The sequence below is a fragment of the Pseudonaja textilis genome, chromosome 17 (assembly GCF_049901715.1).
Source record: "Pseudonaja textilis isolate UNSWEBS1 chromosome 17, rPseTex1.2, whole genome shotgun sequence".
Taxonomy (NCBI): Eukaryota; Metazoa; Chordata; class Lepidosauria; order Squamata; family Elapidae; genus Pseudonaja; species Pseudonaja textilis.
Genome location: NC_142006.1, coordinates 2,770,906 through 2,791,471, shown reverse-complemented (window position 1 = coordinate 2,791,471; position 20,566 = coordinate 2,770,906). Strand labels below are relative to the sequence as shown.

At 50.3% G+C, this 20,566-nt stretch overlaps 2 protein-coding genes across 2 annotated transcripts in view; one reads left to right on the top strand and one right to left on the bottom strand.

Annotated features, from left to right (window-relative positions):
* NR5A1 (nuclear receptor subfamily 5 group A member 1) overlaps positions 1-10,130 on the top strand; it is a 28,992-nt gene extending 18,862 nt beyond the window's left edge. Inside the window, 3 exon segments of the mRNA XM_087914767.1 lie at positions 1,683-1,802; positions 2,869-3,016; positions 9,883-10,130. Of these exon segments, the coding sequence (XP_087770893.1) occupies positions 1,683-1,802; positions 2,869-3,016; positions 9,883-10,130 (516 nt within the window).
* A 7,233-nt stretch (positions 10,131-17,363) lies between these two features.
* ADGRD2 (adhesion G protein-coupled receptor D2) overlaps positions 17,364-20,566 on the bottom strand; it is a 45,520-nt gene continuing 42,317 nt past the window's right edge. Inside the window, exon 25 of the mRNA XM_087914727.1 lies at positions 17,364-17,371. Coding sequence (XP_087770853.1) covers positions 17,364-17,371 — 8 coding nt within the window. The remainder of the gene's footprint in view (positions 17,372-20,566) is intronic.

Genomic DNA, 20,566 nt, shown 5'->3' with positions numbered 1-20,566 from the left:
CCAAGCTCAGAAATCCACAGTTGAACCTAAGTGCTTACGAGGTGGATTTGATGCGCCTCCAATCTCTGTGCAAACCGGAACTTGAATTTTACGCCTAGGGCATTTTCTTCTTCTCTTAGAAATCCTTGGGAACCCCTCCCCTCCCCCCCCCCCTCCCCTCTCTCCCTCCCCCAGCCGAAATGGCCCTATTAGCCAGCCTGGAAACAATTTTCACCTCTAAATATGCCCCTTTGGACTGCTGATTGCCGGCTTCAGAATCTTCTGCCTTACAAGGTGTTTTTATCTCGGACAACCCCACCGCTTTCCTCTTTCCCTATAAAACCTAAAACTCAACTTTAGTCAGAAAAAAAAAAAAGAGACCTTTTTCCTACTCTGGTGGGTCTTTTCCACAGTTTTATAAGACCCCACCCCGCCCCAGGGCTTCAAGATGTTATTGGTAGTCCATTTAGTGACCGTTTAAAGGTACAACGGCACCGGAAAAAAAAACACGAATGTGGGAAAAAAAGTGAAAACAAAATTTTTCCCAGGATCGTTGCAGCATTTCTCTCCCCCCCCCCACCCGGTCCCACGAACCAAATTCAGACGCTCGGCAATTGACTCGTATGGATGACGGCTGCAGCATCATGAAAGATTCCCCCTTGTTGCGACCTGATCTGCAAAATCAAAGGGGGAAGCCGGATTCACTTAACGACCGGGTTACTAGCTTAACGACTGCTGCAGTTCGCTGCACGAACGGGGCAAGGAAAGATGTAAAACGGGGCAAAACATTCACTTAATGGATGTCTCGCTTAGCAACAGAAATGTTGGACACAGTTGTAGTCGTAAGTCAAGGATTATCTGTACTAGTTTTCCTACCAATGCATAGATGGATCTTCTAGGAAATCCCTGCGAGATTAGACACAAATGTCAAAGTTTTCTTCCTCCTCCTCCTCCTCCTCCTCCTCCTCCTCCTCCTCCTCTCCTCCTCCTCCTCCTCCTCCTCCTCCTCCTCCTCTCCTCTCTCTTCTTCTTCTTCTTCTTCTTCTTCTTCTTCTTCTTCTTCTTCTTCTTCTTCTTCTTCTTCCTCCTTCTCCTTCTTCTCCTCCTCCTCCTTCCCCTCCTTCCCCTCCTTCTTCCTCCTCCTCCTCTCCTCCTCCCCTCCTCCTCCTTCATCTTCTTCTTCTTCCCTTTTCTCCTCCTCCTCCTCCTCCCCCCTCCTCCCCCCCTCCCCAGCTTTTTAGCCCAAAAATACAAGATTAGAGTCTCCTGCCTGAAATCAGAGATCAAACGTTTGTTGGAAAGGTAATCTCCACAGCCAGGGGGGCGAGGCTGTTTTCACTCCCCCAGAGGCCCAGGGAAGCCTGCAGACCCTTGGGAGGGCAAATTTGGAAGCCGACCAGAAGCCGGAAAGGGGACATTCCAGTAGGCCATGCCTACCATGGCCACAACCACCCAGCAACTGGGCAGCGAACCGGTTGCTTGGATTTTTCAACCCCACCCCTGTATTCTACGTTCTACGATGTGGAGTCTATGGGTTTAGTTGGGGTGCCTGTCCTACAGGACTAAGTGGGTTGTGCCTGAGTAGATTTGGGGTCTCTGGTGAGCCCTCCAGAGCCACATTATTTTCAAAGGGGGCTGAGCCCCCCACCCTCACTTGCAGGGGTCGGTGCGCTACCGTCAGCTCCTGCTTCTCTTCCTCCTAGGTTGGGGACCAGATGAAGTTGTTGCAGAACTGCTGGAGTGAGCTGCTGGTGTTTGACCACATTTTCCGCCAGGTCCAGTACGGGAAAGAGCACAGCCTGGTGTTGGTGACAGGCCAGGAGGTACGACTAGGGAAACTGAGGCTCGGGGTGGAGGGAGAAGCCCCGCCTGGCTCATTTTAGGCTTTGTTCCCCCCCCGGGGCGGGCAACCAAAACAACCCCCATCTTAAATGCATTTTAGTTGACTTTAATTGTCATTGCACGCGTACGACCAAATTCAATGCCATCTTCAATGCGCATTATGACTATGAAAATAAACACGAACACGCATCCTTCACATTCTAGAGAATTGAATTTATAAAAAAAACACGGATATTGCATTCATATTGCACTATACAGTAGAATTCAGTAGAGCTACTGTCCTGGGATAGAAGCTGTTTTTCAGCCTGTTTGTCCTTGTTTTTATTATTGTCCTGTACCGTCTGCCAGATGGTAATAGTTAAAAAAAAAAAGGTTTCCCAGGATGAGATGGATCTTTGAGGATGTTTTGAACTTCCTTAAGTCAGCGGGAGCTATAAAGCTCTTCCAAAGAGGGGAGAGGGCAACCAGTGATCCTCCGGGCAATGACGTTCACCCTCTGGAGCGCTGTCCTATCTGCCCCTGTGCAATTGGCAAACCCTACACAGGTGCAGCAAGTTAAGATACTCTCTCTGGTGCAGCGCTAGAAGGTCACCAGCACTTTTTCACTCAGTTGCTTCCTGAGAAGTCTCAAGTAGTATAATCTCTGCTGGGCCCTTTTGACCAGGGCTGCAATGCGAGCACCCCAGGTCAGGTCCTCTTTTAGGGTAACGCCCAGAAACTTAAAACTGGTCTCTTGCCCCACTCAGTCTCCATGGATAAGCGGGACTGGATGTCTGAGCTGTTCCTTCTGTAGTCCACTTTCAGCTCCTTGGTCTTATCGGTGTTGAGGACCAAGTTATTGTCTCCACACCACGAAAGCAACTGGTCCACCTCATCTCGGTAGGCAGACGGATCCCCCTCCTCAGAGATGAGTCCCACCACTGTTGTATCCTCTGCAAATTTAGTAATAATATTACTAGCAAGAGCAGGAATGGAGTGAGTGGGGGGAAGTGCAGGAAAAGACCCGGCCTTGGCGGTCCTTCCTCTCCCCTTCTCCCCTCTTTCCAGGTGGACATGTCCACCCTTGCCACCCAGGCGGGGTCTATCCTGAACAACTTGGTGCTGAGAGCTCAGGAGCTGGTGCTGAACCTCCACGCCCTCCAAATGGATCGGCAAGAATTTGTCACCTTGAAGTTCCTGATTCTCTTTAGCCTCGGTAAGCGGCGGGTCGGGGCAGGAGGAAGGGAGGGGAGGGGGAGAGAGGGGAGGGCAGGCTGGGGACCCCGCGATGGGAATGGCGGAGTCCAAGTGGAAAAACTTCTGCAGAACCAGTGGTGGGATTCCAAAAATTTTTGGTACCAGTTCTGTGGGCGTGGTTTGGTGGGCGTGGCAAGGGAAGGATATACTGCAAAATCCCCCTTCTCTCTCCACCCCACTGACCTGCTTTCCAGCTCCGTTCTCCTGGGCAGGGCAACCAAAGGAGACCCAGCCGCTCAGCTGGGACTCGATGGGAGGCAGAGAAGAGATGGGGTTGGCGGGGCCAGTCAGAGGTGAGATGGGCTGGTTCTCCGAACGACTCAAAATTTCCGCTACCGGTTCTGCAGAACCGGTCAGAACCTGCTGAGTACCATCTCTGTTCAGAAATCCTGGGAAGGAACGATGGGTTAAGAGTCCTGTCCCATAGCTGTCCATGGGCTCATATGAGCCATGGTGGCACAGTGGTCAGAATGCAGTACTGCAGGCTACTTCTCCCGACTGCCAGCTGCCTGCAATTTGGCAGTTCAAATCCCACCAGGCTCAAGGTTCATTCAGCCTTCCATCCTTCCAAGGTGGGTCAGATGAGGACCCAGATTGTTGAGGGCGATGGGCTGACTCTGTAAACTGCTTACAACATTGGGCTGTACAGCCTTGGGAAGCAGTATATAAGTCTAAGTGCTATTGCTATTGATCTATCTCTATGTCAGCCTGTCTGTCTGTCTTTCTATCTGTCTATCTATATCTATCACTATGTCCATCCGTCTGTCCGTCTGTCCGTCCATCCATCCATCCATCCACCCACCCATCCATCCTATATTTATCTAAGAGCCGTGGTGGTACAACGCTTAGAATGCTGTATCGCAGACTAACTCTGCCCATTGCCAGGAGTTCGATCCTGACGGGCTCAAGGTTGACTCAGCCTTCCATCCTTCCGAGGTGGGTCAAATGAGGAGCCAGATTGTTTGGGCCAAATAGGCTGACTCTGTAAACTGCTCAAAGAGGACTGTAAAGGCCCTGTGAGGTGGTATATAAGTCTTAAGGGCGATTGCTATCTGGAATGGAATAGCCCCCTCCCTGAGATTTCAGTCCAGCTGTTCTTGGTGTGCCCATGGCCAAAATATCTGCGGCTCTAATAACAGGAGACCAGACTCTTCCTATATAATTTTTTTTGGAGTGGGGAAGAGCTGTCCAACTTCTCCAATGCCAAAATCAAATTTCACTCCCTTTGTAGACTTCGTTCCACCTGCATTGTTTCCATTTCAAATGCTCATCCCGTGACAGGAAGTGGGCATACCTGGAGCATCAGGTATTTCTTGGTGGATGAAGGAAAAGATTCTTGGGGCCGGATTTAGGGTTACCTGCCTCTCTCTTTCTCTCCCTCTCTCTCTCCCCACCTCTCTTTTAACTCCACGTGTAACCAAGCTTCCTAACCTGAGATGGCTTGCTCAGCAAACTCTGGTTGGCCTGTTTCATTTCTTTCCTTACCTGGCTGGGTGGACTTGTCACCCACTGAGGTGGGGTCTGCCAAGCCTAGAACCCATTTGCAAAGGGAGGGCCCAGAAACACCTCCAAACTTCTGAAGGTGACTGATGGAAATCCACCACCAGAATCCTAGCAACCAGACCTCCGATGGTGAGGGATGCTCAACAGCCACCTCTTGTTAGATGTTGTGTTGACATGAACTTCTCCTAGATCAAGGGTCTTCAAACCTGACAAGTTTAAGACTGGTGGGCTTCAATTCCCAGAATTCCTGACTAACACAACTGGAGGAGGAGTTCTGGGAGTTGAAGTCCACAAGTCTTAAAGCTGTGAAGTTTGAAGACCCCTGATCTATCACCTATCATCTGTCTGTCTGTCTATCTATCTATCTATCTATCTATCTATCTATCTATCTATCTATCTATCTACCTATCTATCCATCTATCTATCTATCTATCTATCTATCTATCTATCTATCTATCTATCTATCTATCTATCTATCTATCTATCATCTCTCTCTCTCTCTCCATACCAACCTACCTACCAACCAATATATCTATCTATCATCCACCTATCATCTATCTATGTATCTACGTATCTATCTATCATCCATCTAACATCTATCACAAGCGTCTTCAAACTTGGCAAGTTTAAGACTGGTGGACTTCAACTCCCAGAATTCCTGAGCTAACATGACTGGACGAGGAATTCTGGGAGTTGAAGTCCACCAGTCTTAAAGCCGTCCAGTTTGAAGACCCCTGTCCTAGATGTTCATGTCAACATCTCCTAGATGTTGTGAACGTGTCCAGCTGGTCCGTAAGGTCAACCTCTTGACCTGATCCAGCCTGAAGTCCATCTTAACATCCTTCCATTCTCCAATGAAGCATCAGATCAACAAAGTTGGAAGGGACCCTTTGGGTCATCTAGTCAAAGTTTGAAGACCCTACACCATTTCTGACAGATGGCAGTCTAGACTCTTCTTGAAAGCCTCCAGGGATGAAGCTCCCACAACCTCTGAAGGCAACTACTGTTCCATGGGTTGATGGTTCTCCCTGTTGGGAAATTCCTCCTTATTTCCAGGTTGAATCTCTCCTTGGTCAGTTTCCATCCTTCCTTCCTTATCTGGCCTTCGGGTACTTTGGAAAATAGCTGGACCCCCTCCCTCCTCTCTGTGGCAGCCCCTCAAATCTTGGAAGATGTTCTCCTGTCTCCCCTGGTCCTTCTCTTCCCTAGACTAGCCAGGCCCAGTTCCTGCAATCATTCTTCATATGTTTTAGCCTTCAGTCCCCTTGTCATCCCGGTTGCTCTTCTCTGTGCTCTTTCTACAGTCTCAACCTCCATCTTTCCCACCCCGGAGAACTACCGTTTCCCTGCATGTCCGCACTGCGTTTCAAATGACCTCGTCCTAGAGCTGAAGACAAAACGGTGACCCTTACCTCCCTCCTTCCCCCCCCCTTGGTCCTGTATTCGAGTCTTAGCCGTCAGGGCCTGGCTTGGCCTTCTGCCTTTCTTGGGGCTCAGCTGCACCCAAGCCCCCCCTCCTCCCCCTCTATTATGTGTCCCCCGGCTGTAATTACGCTTTGCCAGAGAATTTTCCACCCTATCCACCCTCCTCTCCCCGTGGCACAATCCGTGTGCCTCCCTACACACATGTGCGCAAGAGGCTAGCCATTTTGAGTGGCAAATAGATTTCTCCTTTCCTTCCTTTCTTTCTCTTTCTCTCTCTCTCTCTCTCTTTTCTCTTCTCTCTTCTTCCCCCTCCTGAGTAGCTCAAGAGGTTTAATTAAAATTAGGGGCTTCTCCAAATGGCAATATTTATGAGGATGGCACAGGTTAGCTTTGTTCCCCAGAAGGGTTTAATAGAGCCTTAATGGATTGACCTACCCCGCATCCCCCCATCGGGGCGGCTGACTTCCATTCTCCCGGCAGCCACTCCAAATGGGCGGCGGAGGTGGGGGGCTGGAGTGGGGGGGCCCCGAGAGCGAGAAAACAGCTTTTTTTATTGCGGGCCGCATTCCCATAAGCGATGGCAATTTATCCGAAGCTTCGGGCAAACAAAGGGAACTGTGAATGAGAAGAACACTTGAGCGCATAGAAATCGGTCTCCTGCCCAAGCCTCCCCTCCCTCCCTCGCCTTTTGTCGCAGGACGAAATCTTCGTTCGTTCGTCTTCGTCACCGCCACGAGGGGGTGGGGCCCTCTCCAAACCGGGGGAGAACTGGGAATGGGAGAAATGGCATTCTTTATGTTCCCTCTCTCTCTCTCTCTCTCATGAAAAGATTATTCAAATATTCAATTAAACTGTGAATAGGGTGCTTTCTCCAAACCAGGTGAGTTCATCACCACGAACCTGCCATTGTCACGCCCAGCGCAGGGGAGACAGAGACAGAGAGAGAGAGAGAGAGTTGACATTTAGCAAAGATGCGTACTGTCTGGTGGTGATGGGCAACGGGAAGGAGAGTTGTTTGTTTTGACACACACACACACGGACGCACACACGCACACCCTTGTTGCACTCTATTATTCCCCCCTCTCCTCCTCCTTCCATGCAAAAATTGCAGTCGCGCACGAGACGGGAAGGGCAGGGCGTGTCCCACTGCCCGTTCTGGAATCGAGTTGGAGGTGGTTTGGTTTGGTTTGGTCTGACCGTCCTCCGGTGTGGACCTCGGAAAAGCCAGAGATCCCCGTTTCGGGGCTGGTGTGATGCGGCTCCCGGAGACACGACATTAATTTCCCAGGAATTAATAAGATTGCAATACCGATAAAAGGAGAATATTTGTAGCTCGGGGTTGCAATGTCTCCGGTGTTCTCTGAGCTGGGTGGTTTTCTCACAGACGTTTCATGACCCGACTAGGTAACATCATCCGTGCTGCAAAGATGTGAGTTTTGCTCGTTCTCTCTCTCTCTCTCTCTCTCTCCCCCCACCTTCTAGCCCTGATGATGTTACCTAGTTGGGTCATAAAACGGCTGCAAGAAAACCACCCAGCTCAGAGCATCAACATTGCAAAATAATTTCCCCATCCTTTCAGAGAAATTCAACCTTTGCAAGGGCTCAAGAGTTCATATCCACACCAACCAGCACAGAACTGAAATATTTTTCAACCTCATACACTTCAAGAGGCGTGGCCTTCAATTCCCAGAATTCCCAAGTCCAACACGTTTTCCTGCTCCCAGAATTCTAACGGCAGGCTGGGGAATTCTGGGAGTTGAAGTCCACGCATGGTCGTCACGATGTCGAGACTCTAGAAAGAGCGCAGAGAAGAGCAACAAAGAGGATTAGGGGACAGGAGGCGAAAACCTATGAAGGGTAGGATTTGCAGGAACTGGATTTGGCTGGTCTAAAGAAAAGAAGAATTGGGAGTGACATGATAGCAGCCTTCCAATATCTCAAGGGGCTGCCCCAAAGAAGAGGGGGTCAAGCTATTCTCCAAAGCACCAGAAGGCAGGACAAGAAGCCACGGATGGAAACTCATCAAGGAGAGAAGCAACTTAGAACAAAGGAGGAATTTCCTGACAGTGAGAACAATTCACCAGTGGAACTCCTTGCCTCCAGAAGTTGTAAGTGCTCCAATGCTGGGAGTTTGTAAGAAGAGATTGGCTAACCATTTGTCTGAAGTGGTGTAAGATTTCCTGCCTAGGCGGGGGGTTGGACTAGAAGATCTCCAAGGTCCCATACAACATTGTTATTCTATTCTATTCCCCCTGAAGAGAGAAATGGTGCTCCAATCAAGAGCTCACAGATAATCAGAGTTGGAAGGGATCTTGTAGGTCATCTAGTCCAACCCCCGACTAAACAGGTGACCCTACATCATTTCTGACAGATGGCAGCCCCATCTCTTCTTGAAAGCCTCCAGCGATGAAGCTCCCACGACTTCCAAAGGCAGCTTCTGTTCCGTGGATGGATTGTTCTCACTGACAGAAAGTTTCTCCTGATTTCCAGGTTGAATCTCTCCTCGTTCACCCATTTCCACCCATTATCCCTCGCCTGGCCTTTGGGTGCCTTAGAAAATAGAAAATTAGAATTTAGCTTGTATTAATGTCTGTTGCTAAATTTGGGTCATCTCAAAACAGGTGCCTGGGAAAGTCGGCCGAGCCAGATCAAACCAAATGAAAATAATAATAATTTTATCTGGGAACATCTATTTGATGCTCACTCTCTGCAATGCCCGAAACTGTGCAATAGGATCTTTTCCGACAACGACCGACCAAGAAATATGTCTTAATAGCGATGGGAATCGAACAAGCTGGTTTTTTACCAGGTGGCTAGCGCACCTGCCAGTTTACCTTGATGGCTTTCCTGCGATGGAGCCTCTGCTCTCCGTAAAGCCCCGTTGCCCACAATATACCCACGATGGCGCCGTCTGTGCCAGGGAGCAGGGATCATGGTTTCTATGCCGGCTGAGCTGCCTGACGGCTTTGTGGAGGCCAAGCAGATTAAAGACAAATCTCTCCGCCTGGGGTTTGGAGGCGAAGGCAATCCAGACAAGCGAGGGAAAGCTGCTTTGTTTACCTGCTGTGACATTTTCCCCTGCCGGAAAGCAGAGCCGGGAGGAACCTTAGAGGTCATCCTGTCCAACCTTTTGGACCTCAGGGATCACCAAACTCATAATTTTTAATCCCGCAGACCAGAGACCTTGGGGAAAGCCCCCCCCCCCAAAAAAAAGTCTGCAGGAAAATTCCCCACCCCGTTGTCCTTCCGATCAATCGTTCTTTATTTGGGATCGCAGGATACCGTCTCCAGTTCTGTTCTCGGGGGAAGAGAGAGGGAGAGACTTTTGGCTTCATGCAAGGAAAGCAGCAGAAGCCGCAGAAGTCTTTCTTTCTCTCCCCCAAACTCCGCCAGAAAGGAGTCTTTGTGAGACTTGTCGTGCCGGCGCAGCCTCTTGGGGCAGGAGGCCTTGAAGGGTCCCAAAGACTCATTTCTGGCGGAGTTTGGGGGAGAGAAAGAAAGAGTTTGGCTGCTTTCCTTGCGTGCAGCCAAAAGCAGAAGAAGAAAGAAGCGGAAAGAAGCAGCCCGGTGGCCAGGTGAGGCGCCTAGGGCGAGTGGGGCAAGTTCCCCCCACTCCGCCCATTCCCTCCCCACCCCAATAACCTGCTTTCCAGCTCCATTCTCCTGTGCAGGGGAACCAAAGAAGACCCAGCCGATCAGCTGGGACTCAATGGGAGGCAGAGAAGAGATGGGGTTGGCGGGGCCAGTCAGAGGCGGGATTGGCCAATTCTCTGAATCACCCAAAATTGACGCTACCGGTTCTCCAGAACCGGTCTGAACTGGCTGAATCACCTCTCGATGGGCGAAAAGGCCGGGCTGACCCCCCACCCTTGGCCTGCTTTCTCCTTTTGGCTGCAGATGTGAAGTATGTGGAGAACTCCAGCCTGGTGAAGGAAGCCCAGGAAAAAGCCAACACGGCCCTGATGGAGTACACCATCGTCCATTATCCCCACGCCATGGACAAATTCCGGCACCTGCTGATCCAGTTGGCCGACATCCGGGCCCTGAGCATGCAAGCCGAAGAGTACCTGTACCATAAACACCTGGGCGGGGAGATCCCCTGCAACAACCTGCTGATAGAAATGCTGCACGCTAAGCGGACTTGAGGGCTTCTCTTTTGCCCCAGGAGATGGACGGACGGACGGACGGACGGATGGAGGACGAGGTTGGGGCGGTTGGGGTGGGGTGGTGGGAGGGGGGCGGGGTGGACAACCCCCCCCCCACGTCCCTTCGTTTGTTCCAGTGTGCTGGAAGTTTCCACCCAGTCTTGTTTGTCCCAGATGCTGGGATGTTTGCAAAACCTTGAAAAAGCCCATTGGAGATTGCCTTGGAAGGCGGCGGTGGGTGTATCCCAAACACAGGGATGAGTGTGTGTGTTGGGGGGGGACAGAGAAAGCCCCTCCCTCTTGTTCTTTCTTTCCATGGCCTCTAGGTCCAGCTCCCCTCTGCATCCCAGGAGCGGTTCAGATCCAAAAGCCTGCCGGGCGAAGCGGCTGGGGCAGTTTTCCGCCAAACTCCGATGCATTTTGCAAGGGAAAACGGGGGCACCTTCCACGCCTCAAACACTGGGAAGATGCTTTTTTTTGAGGGGGGGTGTGTGTTTCTCCGGAGATCTGAGCAACTTTGGGAAGGGGGGGGGAGTGTACGGGAACATCCTCCGCCCCACCCCTTCTCGGTCTCACGGTGGGAAGCCAAGAACTTTGTCAAAAGTTTTTAACAGACTGACTTAAGTTTCATTTTCAGCTTAGTTCACCGTCTCCGGGACGGTGACTCAAAATTTGGGAGGCTAACAAAGTCCTAACAAAGTTTGTCTCCTCTCTGGCGGCTTGTGAAGCGGAACCTCTTGAACACATGACATGGTTGACTGATTCTCTCTCTCTCTCTCTCTCTCTTTTCCTTTTCCTTCCCGTTTTTTCCTCGCTCCTAGCAATTTAATTTTATTGTCGCTCCATCCAGCCAAGCCTGCGAAGAGACCTGTTGCCTTCTTCCTTCTACCCCTCGTGGGGGTCCTAAACCCGTTTGTGTGTCTGTGTGTGTGTGAATTCATTTAATCAACAAATTTCTCAGTCAGAAGGACCCTTTTTTGGGGTGGGGGAGGGGTGGGGGGAGCCCTGGGGAAAAAAAACAACAACCCCGATCTGGACCGTTAAACCCACCATCCCGTTCGAGTGGAGGTTCTCTCTGGCGTCCTGCAAGTTCTTAAGCCTTTCCTTCAAGACCCATCCAGCTTGCAAGAAATAGCCTAAGCCAGATTCCTGAATTGACTTGCTCGTAGAGATACTCTGTGTGTGTGTGTGTGTGTGTGTGTGTGTGTGTGTGTGTGTGTGCGCGCTTTTCCTCTGAGTGTGCGTCTGTTAAAAGTATTTCTCAAAGTCAGATTCCTGTTGGACCTGATTCGTGCGGGACAAACCTCTTCCTGTTTTCTTTTCTTGTCTGCTAAAATGGGGGAAGAAGGCCCATTGGGTTACTTTTGCAAAGAATATTTTTGGGGGGGCCAGGGGGCAGCCTTTCCTTTAGAACCCCCAACCACGCGGCCCCATCGACTCTGGTGTTGCAGGGACGACAAAGCTGTCGTATTTAACGGCTTTGTTTCTTCAGCTTGGAAACCCAGGGGAAGGGACCCCCTTTTTGGAGGAATAGGGGGTGAAAACAATTTGGGGTTACAGTGGGCGCGTTTTCCTCTCCTTTGTCCTCATCTTCTCCCTCCTCACCCCAAACGAAACCCCAATTCGGCCTCTTGGGAGCTGTTGAGTGCCTTCCCACCAGCGATGGGATTCAAAAACTTTGACGACTGGCTCTGTGGGCGTGGCTTGGTGGGTGTGGCTTTTTTGCAGCCCCCACCCCCCCATTTTGGGGAGCTTCCTAGCCTCAGAGGTGCCTCGGGGGGTGGTGGGGCGTTTTTGCTCCCCTAAGGCTCCTCTGGGGCTCTGGAAGGCAAAAAATGGAGGCGAGGGCCCTGAGCTCCTCCCTCCATTTTTGGCCTTCCTGGGCCTCAGCAAAGGGGAATCCCAGCACAGCTGATCTATGCACAGCTGACTGTCGGGAGGGGCAAAAAAGAAAAGAAATACCTTAGGTGAATGTCAAGTGGGCAGGTAAGCGAGCATTGGGCGGGAGGGCGACCGGATTGGGGGCATGGCCAGCCAGAACTTACTACCGGTCTGGAGACCCATGCCACATTCTTGCTACCGGCTTGCCCGATCCGTTGCGAACCGGCTGAATACCACCACTGCTTCCCACCCAGGCCTCTGCCCCCAATCCCTCCATGGTGCAATGGTGGTCTCCCTCTCTCTCTCTCTCTGTCTCTCTCTCTCTGTCTGTCTGTCTGTCTGTCTGTCTGTCTCTCTGTCTCTCTCTCTGTCTGTCTGTCTCTCTGTCTCTCTGTCTCTCTCTCTCTCTCTGTCTCTCTCTCTCTCTGTCTGTCTCTCTCTCTGTCTCTCTCTCTCTTTCTCTCTCTCTCTGTCACTCAGTCTCTCAGTCTCTCTGTCTCTGTCTCTCTCTGTGTGTGTGTGTGTCTCTCTGTCTCTGTCTCTGTGTCTGTCTGTCTGTCTCTCTCTCTCTCTCTGTCACTCAGTCTCTCAGTCTCTCTGTCTCTGTCTCTGTGTGTGTGTGTGTCTGTCTCTCTCTCTCTGTCTCTGTCTCTCTCTGAGTCTCTTTCTCTCTCTGTCGGTCTCTTTCTCTCTCTCTCTCTCTCCCCCCCCCTCTCGTTTATTATCTCTCTGTGTTTTGACTCCAACGCCTTTTGCCTGCTTCGTATGCGACTTCGGGACAATCTTCTCTACCCCCCCGTGGCGTCTGTGGATCTGCGTGTTGCGGTTGGAGAGAATCACGGGGCGCCTGCTCCTGGAAGTGACCCGGCGTTCTGGGTTTGCCGGTGGATCTGGGTGAGGAGGAGAGGCGCCGTCTTCTCGCCTCCCCAGCCCTTCCCAAACATGAAAAGTGCTCTTAAGTGTCCGTGCCACCCAATCACCCCCCCCTCCCCTCTTCCTGTCCTCCTTCCAGAAGTCTTTATGGAGTTCTACCTTGCCGAATTTCAAGACATTCCAATAAATTTTGTAATTCCGCTCTGGTCCATGATCTCTGAACGGTTCTTTGCCTGTGAATGACGATGGGTTTGGATGCTTTCCTTGCAATCAAGAACATTGGAGGATGAGGCAGGAGGGACCCCCAAAAGACCCCTAGGGGGTTGTAGAAAAAGTTCAGAGAAGAGCAACCAGGAGGATGAGGGGACTGGAGGCTCAAACAGACGAAGAACGGTTGCAGGAACTGGGCCTGGCTAGTCTGGGGAAGAGGAGGACCAGGGGAGACAGGAGAGCAGCCTTCCAAGATTTGAGGGGCTGCCCCAGAGAAGAGGAAGGGGGTCAAGCTATTTCCCAAAGCACCCGAAGGCCAGACAAGGAACAATGGATGGAAACTGACCAAGGAGAGATTCAACCTGGAAATAAGGAGGAATTTTCTGACGGGGAGAACCATCAACCAGTGGAACCAAAGTTGCCTTCGGAAGTTGTGGGAGCTTCATCCCTGGAGGCTTTCAAGAAGAGGCTGGACGGCCACCTGTCAGAAATGGGGTAGGGTCTCCTACTTGGGGGGAGGGGGGTTGGACTATTCTAGATGACCTACAAGGTCCCTTCCAACTCTGTTAATCTGAATCTGGCTCTGGATCCATCACGCCACCGATGGGGAGGAAGCCATAGAGAGAAAAGCCGCTAACATCCTTTCTTCCAGTCCACCCAAAACGGGGCCATGTTGTTCCAAAAAAAAGAAAGAAAAAGAAAGAAGAGAAAAGAAAGAAAATTCTGGGGAGTTGTCCTTTTTTTTTCTCTAGCTTACAAAGCTGAGGTGTCCCTCCTCCTAGAGACCTTTTCCTGGAGAGCAAACACAGCTTGGAGCCTGGCCAGCCGTGATAAGACATCAGGCCCAACTCCAGCCGCAGGCGTGGGGCTGACTCGGAGGGGGTGGCCCGTTTCTCCCTGTGAAAAGGCTGGTGGGAGGGTGGGGTGGAAATCTCGTTGGAGAAGTTGGTGAGGAGGAGGAGGGAGGGAGGGAGGGAGGGAGGGAGAAAAGGAAGGAAGGAGAGTTAAGGAAGGAAACAAGGAAGGAAAGGAAGGAAGGAAAGATGAGGGAGGGAGGGAGAAAAGAAGGAAGGAAGGAAGGAAGGAGAGTTAAGGAAGGAAAGAAGGGAGGAAAGGAAGGAAGGAAAAGATGAAGGAGGGAGGGAGGAGAGAGAAGGAAGGAAAAAGGGAGGGAAGGGAGGAAGGAAAAGATGGGGAAGGAGGAAGGAAGGGAAGGAAGGAAGAACAGTATTAATGAAAGAAGGGAGGGAGGGAAGGAAGGAAGGAAAAGAGATGAGGGAGGAAGGAAGGGAAGGACAGTATTAATGAAAGAGGGGAGGGAGGGAAGGAAGGAAGGAAGGAAAAGATGAGGGAGGGAGGAGAGAGTTAAGGAAGGAAAAAGGGAGGGAAGGAAGGAAGGAAAAGATGGGGAAGGAGGAAGGGAGGGAAGGAGAATGTTAATGAAAGAAAGGAGAAAGGAAGGAAGGAAGGAAAAGATGAGGGAGGGTGGGAAGAGAGAGTTAAGGGAAGAAGGGAGGAAAGGAAGGAAGGAAAAGATGGGAAGACAGGAAAAAGGAAGGAAAAAAAACTAAGGAAGCCTAAACCCAGCCAAGAAACGGAGCTTCCAGAGGTTTTACCTTGCAAAATGTTCTTTCCCAGAGACCCCAAACCACTAACAACTGGAGAACAGTTTCCAGATGTTTGCTTCTAGGCATAGCTTCCCATTCAGACATCATCAGAACTCTCCTTTCGAAACAAAATCCTCAGCCGAGATGGTGGGCATGGCCAGGGCACAGTTCTGTTTTCCTCCTTAGGGCCTTTTAAAGACATATATTTAATTCAGATCTCAGCCGGCCGAACCGTTCAGATAGCAGCAGCTGTTCCTTGAGTTTGAGATTATTATTTTTTCCCCGGATGTGTGAGACTAGGGTGCCCATGAGCCACAGCCAGCCTGGCCGAGGATATCAGGCCTGGGGAGGGAGGATTCCTTTAAAAATATTCCTAAAACTTAGGATTCGAAAGCAAAGCCTCACCAGCAACTTGAGCTTTCTCGAGGCAAAGCCAACGGCTTCGTCGATCGAGCAGCTGACCCTTAAATTTAATTTGGGGGGATATTTTCCGCGCACCCCTTCCCCTGCCCACTTTTAAAATCTCATCACAACCACATGTCAAGATGTTACGTCTTGATGTCAACAGCAAGATTTAGCTGAAACGGTCTCGAGTTCTCCTGCTTGAGCAGGGGGCTGGACTAGAGGACCTTTAAGGTCCCTTCGAGCTCATTCTATTCTAGCCTTATTTCCTCGAGAACAAAGAGGGAGAGACGAGGGGAAGAATTTCAAGTTTTTTATTTTGTTTCGGCCGAAGAATCCCTCCAAAGATACAGCTTGTTATCTCCCTGTTTGGGTTTCAAAATATGTAGCCGAATTTCGGCAACAAAAGTCTTTTTATCCCTGGTGGTGATTGTGTGTGTGTTTAAAAGAAACAACTCTTACGTGTTACTTTAAACACTGAAATGATCCCTTCCCTCCTCCTCTCCTCTCCACAGCAAACCCAATTTCCAAAATAATTAAAGGTAGATGAATTAGATTACACCCAAGAGTTACGGCAGGGTTTCTCTAATGTGGCCATCATGGGATAACAACACCCATAATGCTTGTCGGCGCATTTGCCTTTGTGGCTCTTCCAATGTTTCCTTGGAAGGATCTTGCCTTTTGAAGGAGACTGGAGGTGGTTCCAAAAAACACTGAATTTTGCAAGGGAGGATGCGCGCGGAAAAAGGCACGGGTTGCATCCAGAATAAGACGGGATAAAAATGAGAATTTTTTAGCCTTCTGAAACGCGTCAAAAGACAGCAAGCACTGACATGTTGCTCACACCCACAAAGTCATTGTGAAAACTGGAAAGGTTAGAAAACTCCAGTGGCCCCCAGAAGCTTCCTAACGATGATGATGACAATCGTAATTTTAAAAATAGTGCTCTGAACATGTTTCCATTTGGCACCCGTGGAAACTTATTTCATGCCGAAAATGGGGCGGTCCAAAAAATAGTAATTCCATCCGAGCCGTTTTCTGAAGCTCAAAATCTCTTACATCCTCTTACATCTTCCACCCAGCTTCAAGTCCCTGGTTGCTTCCGGTTGAAAACAGGGTGAAGGTGGCATCTCTGAAGGCTTCGGGGTCGTGGTGCTGATGGGTTGGGAAAAGCCCTCGGAGAGACGGTTGGTGTGAAAAGAAAAAAGGGGAGTTTTGAATCAGGGATGAAAAATGGAGAGGCTCAAAGGCTGACCAACCCTCAGGCTTCCAGAGATGAGAAAGTCTTTCTAGAACAGAGGACTCCAATGGAGGATGACTTAAGGTGGAGGACCAACGACATGAGAAGATGTTGTGGAGGAAAAGCGGCAATGCTACCCACTAGACCAGAGGTCTTCAAACTTGGCAAGTTTAAGACTTGTGGACTTCAAACTCCCAGAATTCCTCCTCCTCCAGTCATGTTAGCTCAGGAATTCTGGGAGTGGAAGTCCACAAGTCTTAAAACTTGCCAAGTTTGAAGAGCCTTACGCTAGAGTCTCAAGTGTTTCTCCACCTTGCCAAGTTTAAGATGGACCTCGACTCCCAGAATTCCCCTGAGATACTTCTTGAGAAGGTTTGAGGTGGAGAAAGACTGCCGTAAGGCCTTAAAGCAAGGGCCTTCAAACTTGACAGCTTTAAGACTTGTGGGCTTCAACTCCCAGAATTCCTCCTCCAGTCTTATTAGCTCAGGAATTCTGGGAGTTGAAGTCCATAAACCTTAAAACTTGCCAAGTGTGAAGACCCTTGCGCTAGACTAATCTTCTACCCAACACTACCCTTTGGGGTTGACTACATAGCCTTCCCTGTTGCTGTGGCTCATTTGCTCCAGGAGAAGACACCACGGTAGGTGGTGCTCACCAGAGGTTCACAATGGATCGTGGTGTTGCCTGGTTCTGCTTGTTCTCCTTAGCTTCTGGGCATCAGCTCCAAGCTGGGAAGCCAAGAAAGGGACCGGGGATCGGAAGGTTCCCCTACCAAGGTTGCTATTTTATGACCGAGGACCTCCAGAGATGAAGACCCAAATAAGCCCCAATCCACAGCAAAGGGGACGCGCGAAGGGAAGTGGGAAAGGAACGGCGAGAAAGCATCTTGGTTAGTCAATCATCACTGGAAGGGGCTGGAGAAGGAACAAGAGGAGAGGAGGGCCTTCCTTTCTCCACCTTCTGGGGATTTGTCCCTCAACGGTCACCGGTTGGAGGCATGTTGCTGGGTACAGCTCTGCTCACAAGCCTGTAAGAAGAGAAAAAGGTCCATGGTGGTTTTAGCCTGTTTTCTTTCGGTCTTTGCACCTATTTTATTTATTTATTTCAATCTAAAAAAGTACACCGAAGCTCATCCGGAATCGAAGGCTCAATCAAGACTCCACCCACCCCCAATAACGAAGTCAAATCACCCTGGGCTGTTTTTTTTTTTTTGCAAACTCGCCCAAAACTGGAGAGGTCCACGTAACCCCCTCCAGGCGACATAGCTCAAAGGGGTGGCCTTCAAAAATTTTAGCAACAGGTTCTCTGCCTGGTTGCTGGGTGGGTGTGGCCATAGTGAGCGTGGCTTAGTCGGCCTCCTGCACCACGGTGAGGGGGGGCGTGTTTACATCCTCCCCGGACTCCTGAGGCTCTCTGGAAGCCAAGAACAGGCCCATTTCCGGCCTTCCCGAACATCTGGGTGGCCCGTTTTTCATCCTCCCAAGCCTCCACGTGCGCCCTGCACTTACTTGCATCTAAAACGGGGCCGAGTGGGGACTCCTGGGAGGGGAGGGGTGGGTTGGGTGGGGCGGGGCCAGCCAGGAGTAGGATTTGGGGGGTTGTCTGAACTGCACCGAATCGTAGCTAGGGGATCTCCTGAACCCCCTTGAGCCCCCAGCAGCCCACCCCTGTCGAAGACCCCAGCCTCACAGTTTAGCCCCTTGTTTTCACAACGGAGGGAAGAGGGTCTCGCCTCTTTTGCCGCCGCCCCTCCCCCCCCCCAGCCAAAGGAATTTCGAGCCCCCTTTCTTGGGGCCGACGTCTTGGATGTTCACACCCAGCCTCGGCTCAACGGTACCCCCCGTTTTTCCAAGGCTGGGACCCCAACTGTGCAAGGCTTAGGGTGGGGCGGTGGGGGAATCCGATCTTGCCTGCGGCCTCCTGTTTTGGTTCTCTCTCTCTCTCTCTCTCTCCCGGCCACCTCCCCGATCCTGTCAGTGCCCAGCTGCAGGAACAAGGCGCACATGTTGCTATGCGCGGCTTAGCAACATGCAAGATACATTCACCAACGATAATGAAATTATCGCGGGGAGACAATGCGGTGACACCGGAGGAGGCAGGGGCCACAGCGATCACTTTCTTTGCCAGCCGGGAACAAAAGAAGCACCTCATTGTGTGGGTAAACATAGGACAATATTCTTCCTCTTCCCCCCCACCCTCCCCATCACACACACACACACACTCACACTCACACCCCTGCCTGGCCCACAGCCCCCCCTCTTTCCCAGGGTGCTCACCTCCCCGCATAATGGAACGTCAGCAATATCAGGAGATCATACCTCCATAAAGCCAGCCAGAAACCCATTGGGGAGGGGGCTGCTGGGGAGATAGAAACATGTGGCCTCTTGTCAAATGAATGGGGTCCAGAGGTTTTTCAGTGAGGAGGGGGCCGGCGAAGCAAGAGAACAGCCCTTTCCCTCTCTCTTTTCTTCTTCTTTCCATCAGCACTTTGTGCCGTGTTTAATAGCAACATTGTTCTCTTTCTATCGGTGAATGCAAATTTGCGGTTCAAAAAACCCCCCCCACAATAATAGAAATCCGGTCCCGCCACAGTGGCTGGCCTGATCAGGAGATGTGGGTGGGTGGGTTCTCCCCCTGTCTTTGCAAAAGTTGGATATCTTTTTAAAAAAAAAATTATTGTCACAACTTTCTCGACAATTATACTGCAGGGTGCCTCTCGACTTACAATCATTTAGAGGCTGTACGGACTCACAACGGCACTGAAAGCAGCGACTTGTGCAACCGTTTCTCGCTCTCACAGCTTCCCCGGGATCACGTCATCAAGGTCCAGACATTTGGCAACTGGCTCATACTTGCAGAGTCCCCTTTTGCGACCTCGTGGCAAACGAAGCCAACGGGGAGGCTAGATTTGCTTAACAGCCGGGTTACTATACCGAACGGCCGCGGCGATTGACTTAACAACGATGGCAAGCAGGCTCACAAAATGGTGCACAACTTGCTTAGGGAACGTCTCGCTCAGCAGTGGGAATTTTGGGGTTCGGTTGTGGTCTTAAGTCGAGAACTCACTCAGGTCTGCCCAAGGTATGAATTCTGAGCATGATGAGGCTCTTTGATAGTGGCATTCGAGACACGGTGAATACGCTTGCAAAAATTGGAAATGGATCGGTGATTTCCATTGCAGGGACTGGCTGGATCTGGGGGGTATTTTTCACCTTTGCAAAAGTTTGACATTATTATGATCTCTTTTATTCATTAAACATGAAACTCAGCTGACTGAGCATTTAAAAATGTATCACAAATATCACTGACTGGCGCTGATGGCTGATAAGGGGTTGATGCCCGCATCCTAGGTATCAACCAAGTATCTTCTTAAAATGTACGATGTTGTGAGTAGCACAGGTTTTTTTTTGCAGTTCTGCTGATGTTATTGCAGGAGGCTGCAATTTCTTGATGTGTTTTATAAAATTCTTGGACATGGTAGCAAGTGCCCCCAAGGACAACGAATATCACTGTTACATGTTTTATCCACAATTGCGTCATTTTGATGGATGATTATTATTATTAATATTAATAATTAATATTATTTAATTATTATTATTATTATTCGCACAGTCAGCCAGATGTTCAGACTGGGTGTGACATTTTTGTCTACCTATCGAGTCCTTGCCAAGAACCCGGGATAGGCAAATCTGGATGTTTGATGGTGTCATAGAGATCACCGCCGGATGGAAGCTGTTCCAAGCAAAGCTGCCTTCTGCAATTGACGGATGGCAAATTTGTCAATGCCACTGATGGTGTTCCAGGGGTGCCCCAGTTGTTTCGGGACTGCACCCAAAGCACCTTTTACCATTGGTTGCCTTTTACCCTTGCTTGCCTTTGCCATAGTCGTTCTATTTCTATTTGTCGGTCTTTGCGTTTTTTCTCTTCTCTTCCACTGTCTCCACGCACTTCCCCATCCACTCTCCAGCCTTTTTTGTCTTTCTTATCGACAACTGTTAAATCCAGGGTGTTATGTGGCAGGTGCCTATCTGTCTGGATTCTGAAGTCCCAGAGCAATTGAACTTTTTCATTTTCTATAAACCTTTTCTGTTTTATGGTCCCACCAGTTCTTGCTTACGGACAAATGATATTTCTTGCAGATCTTCCATTGCACCGTTGTTGCTACTTGGTCACGCCGCCGCTTGTAGTCAGTTTGTGCAAACTTCTTGCAGCAGCTCACCAA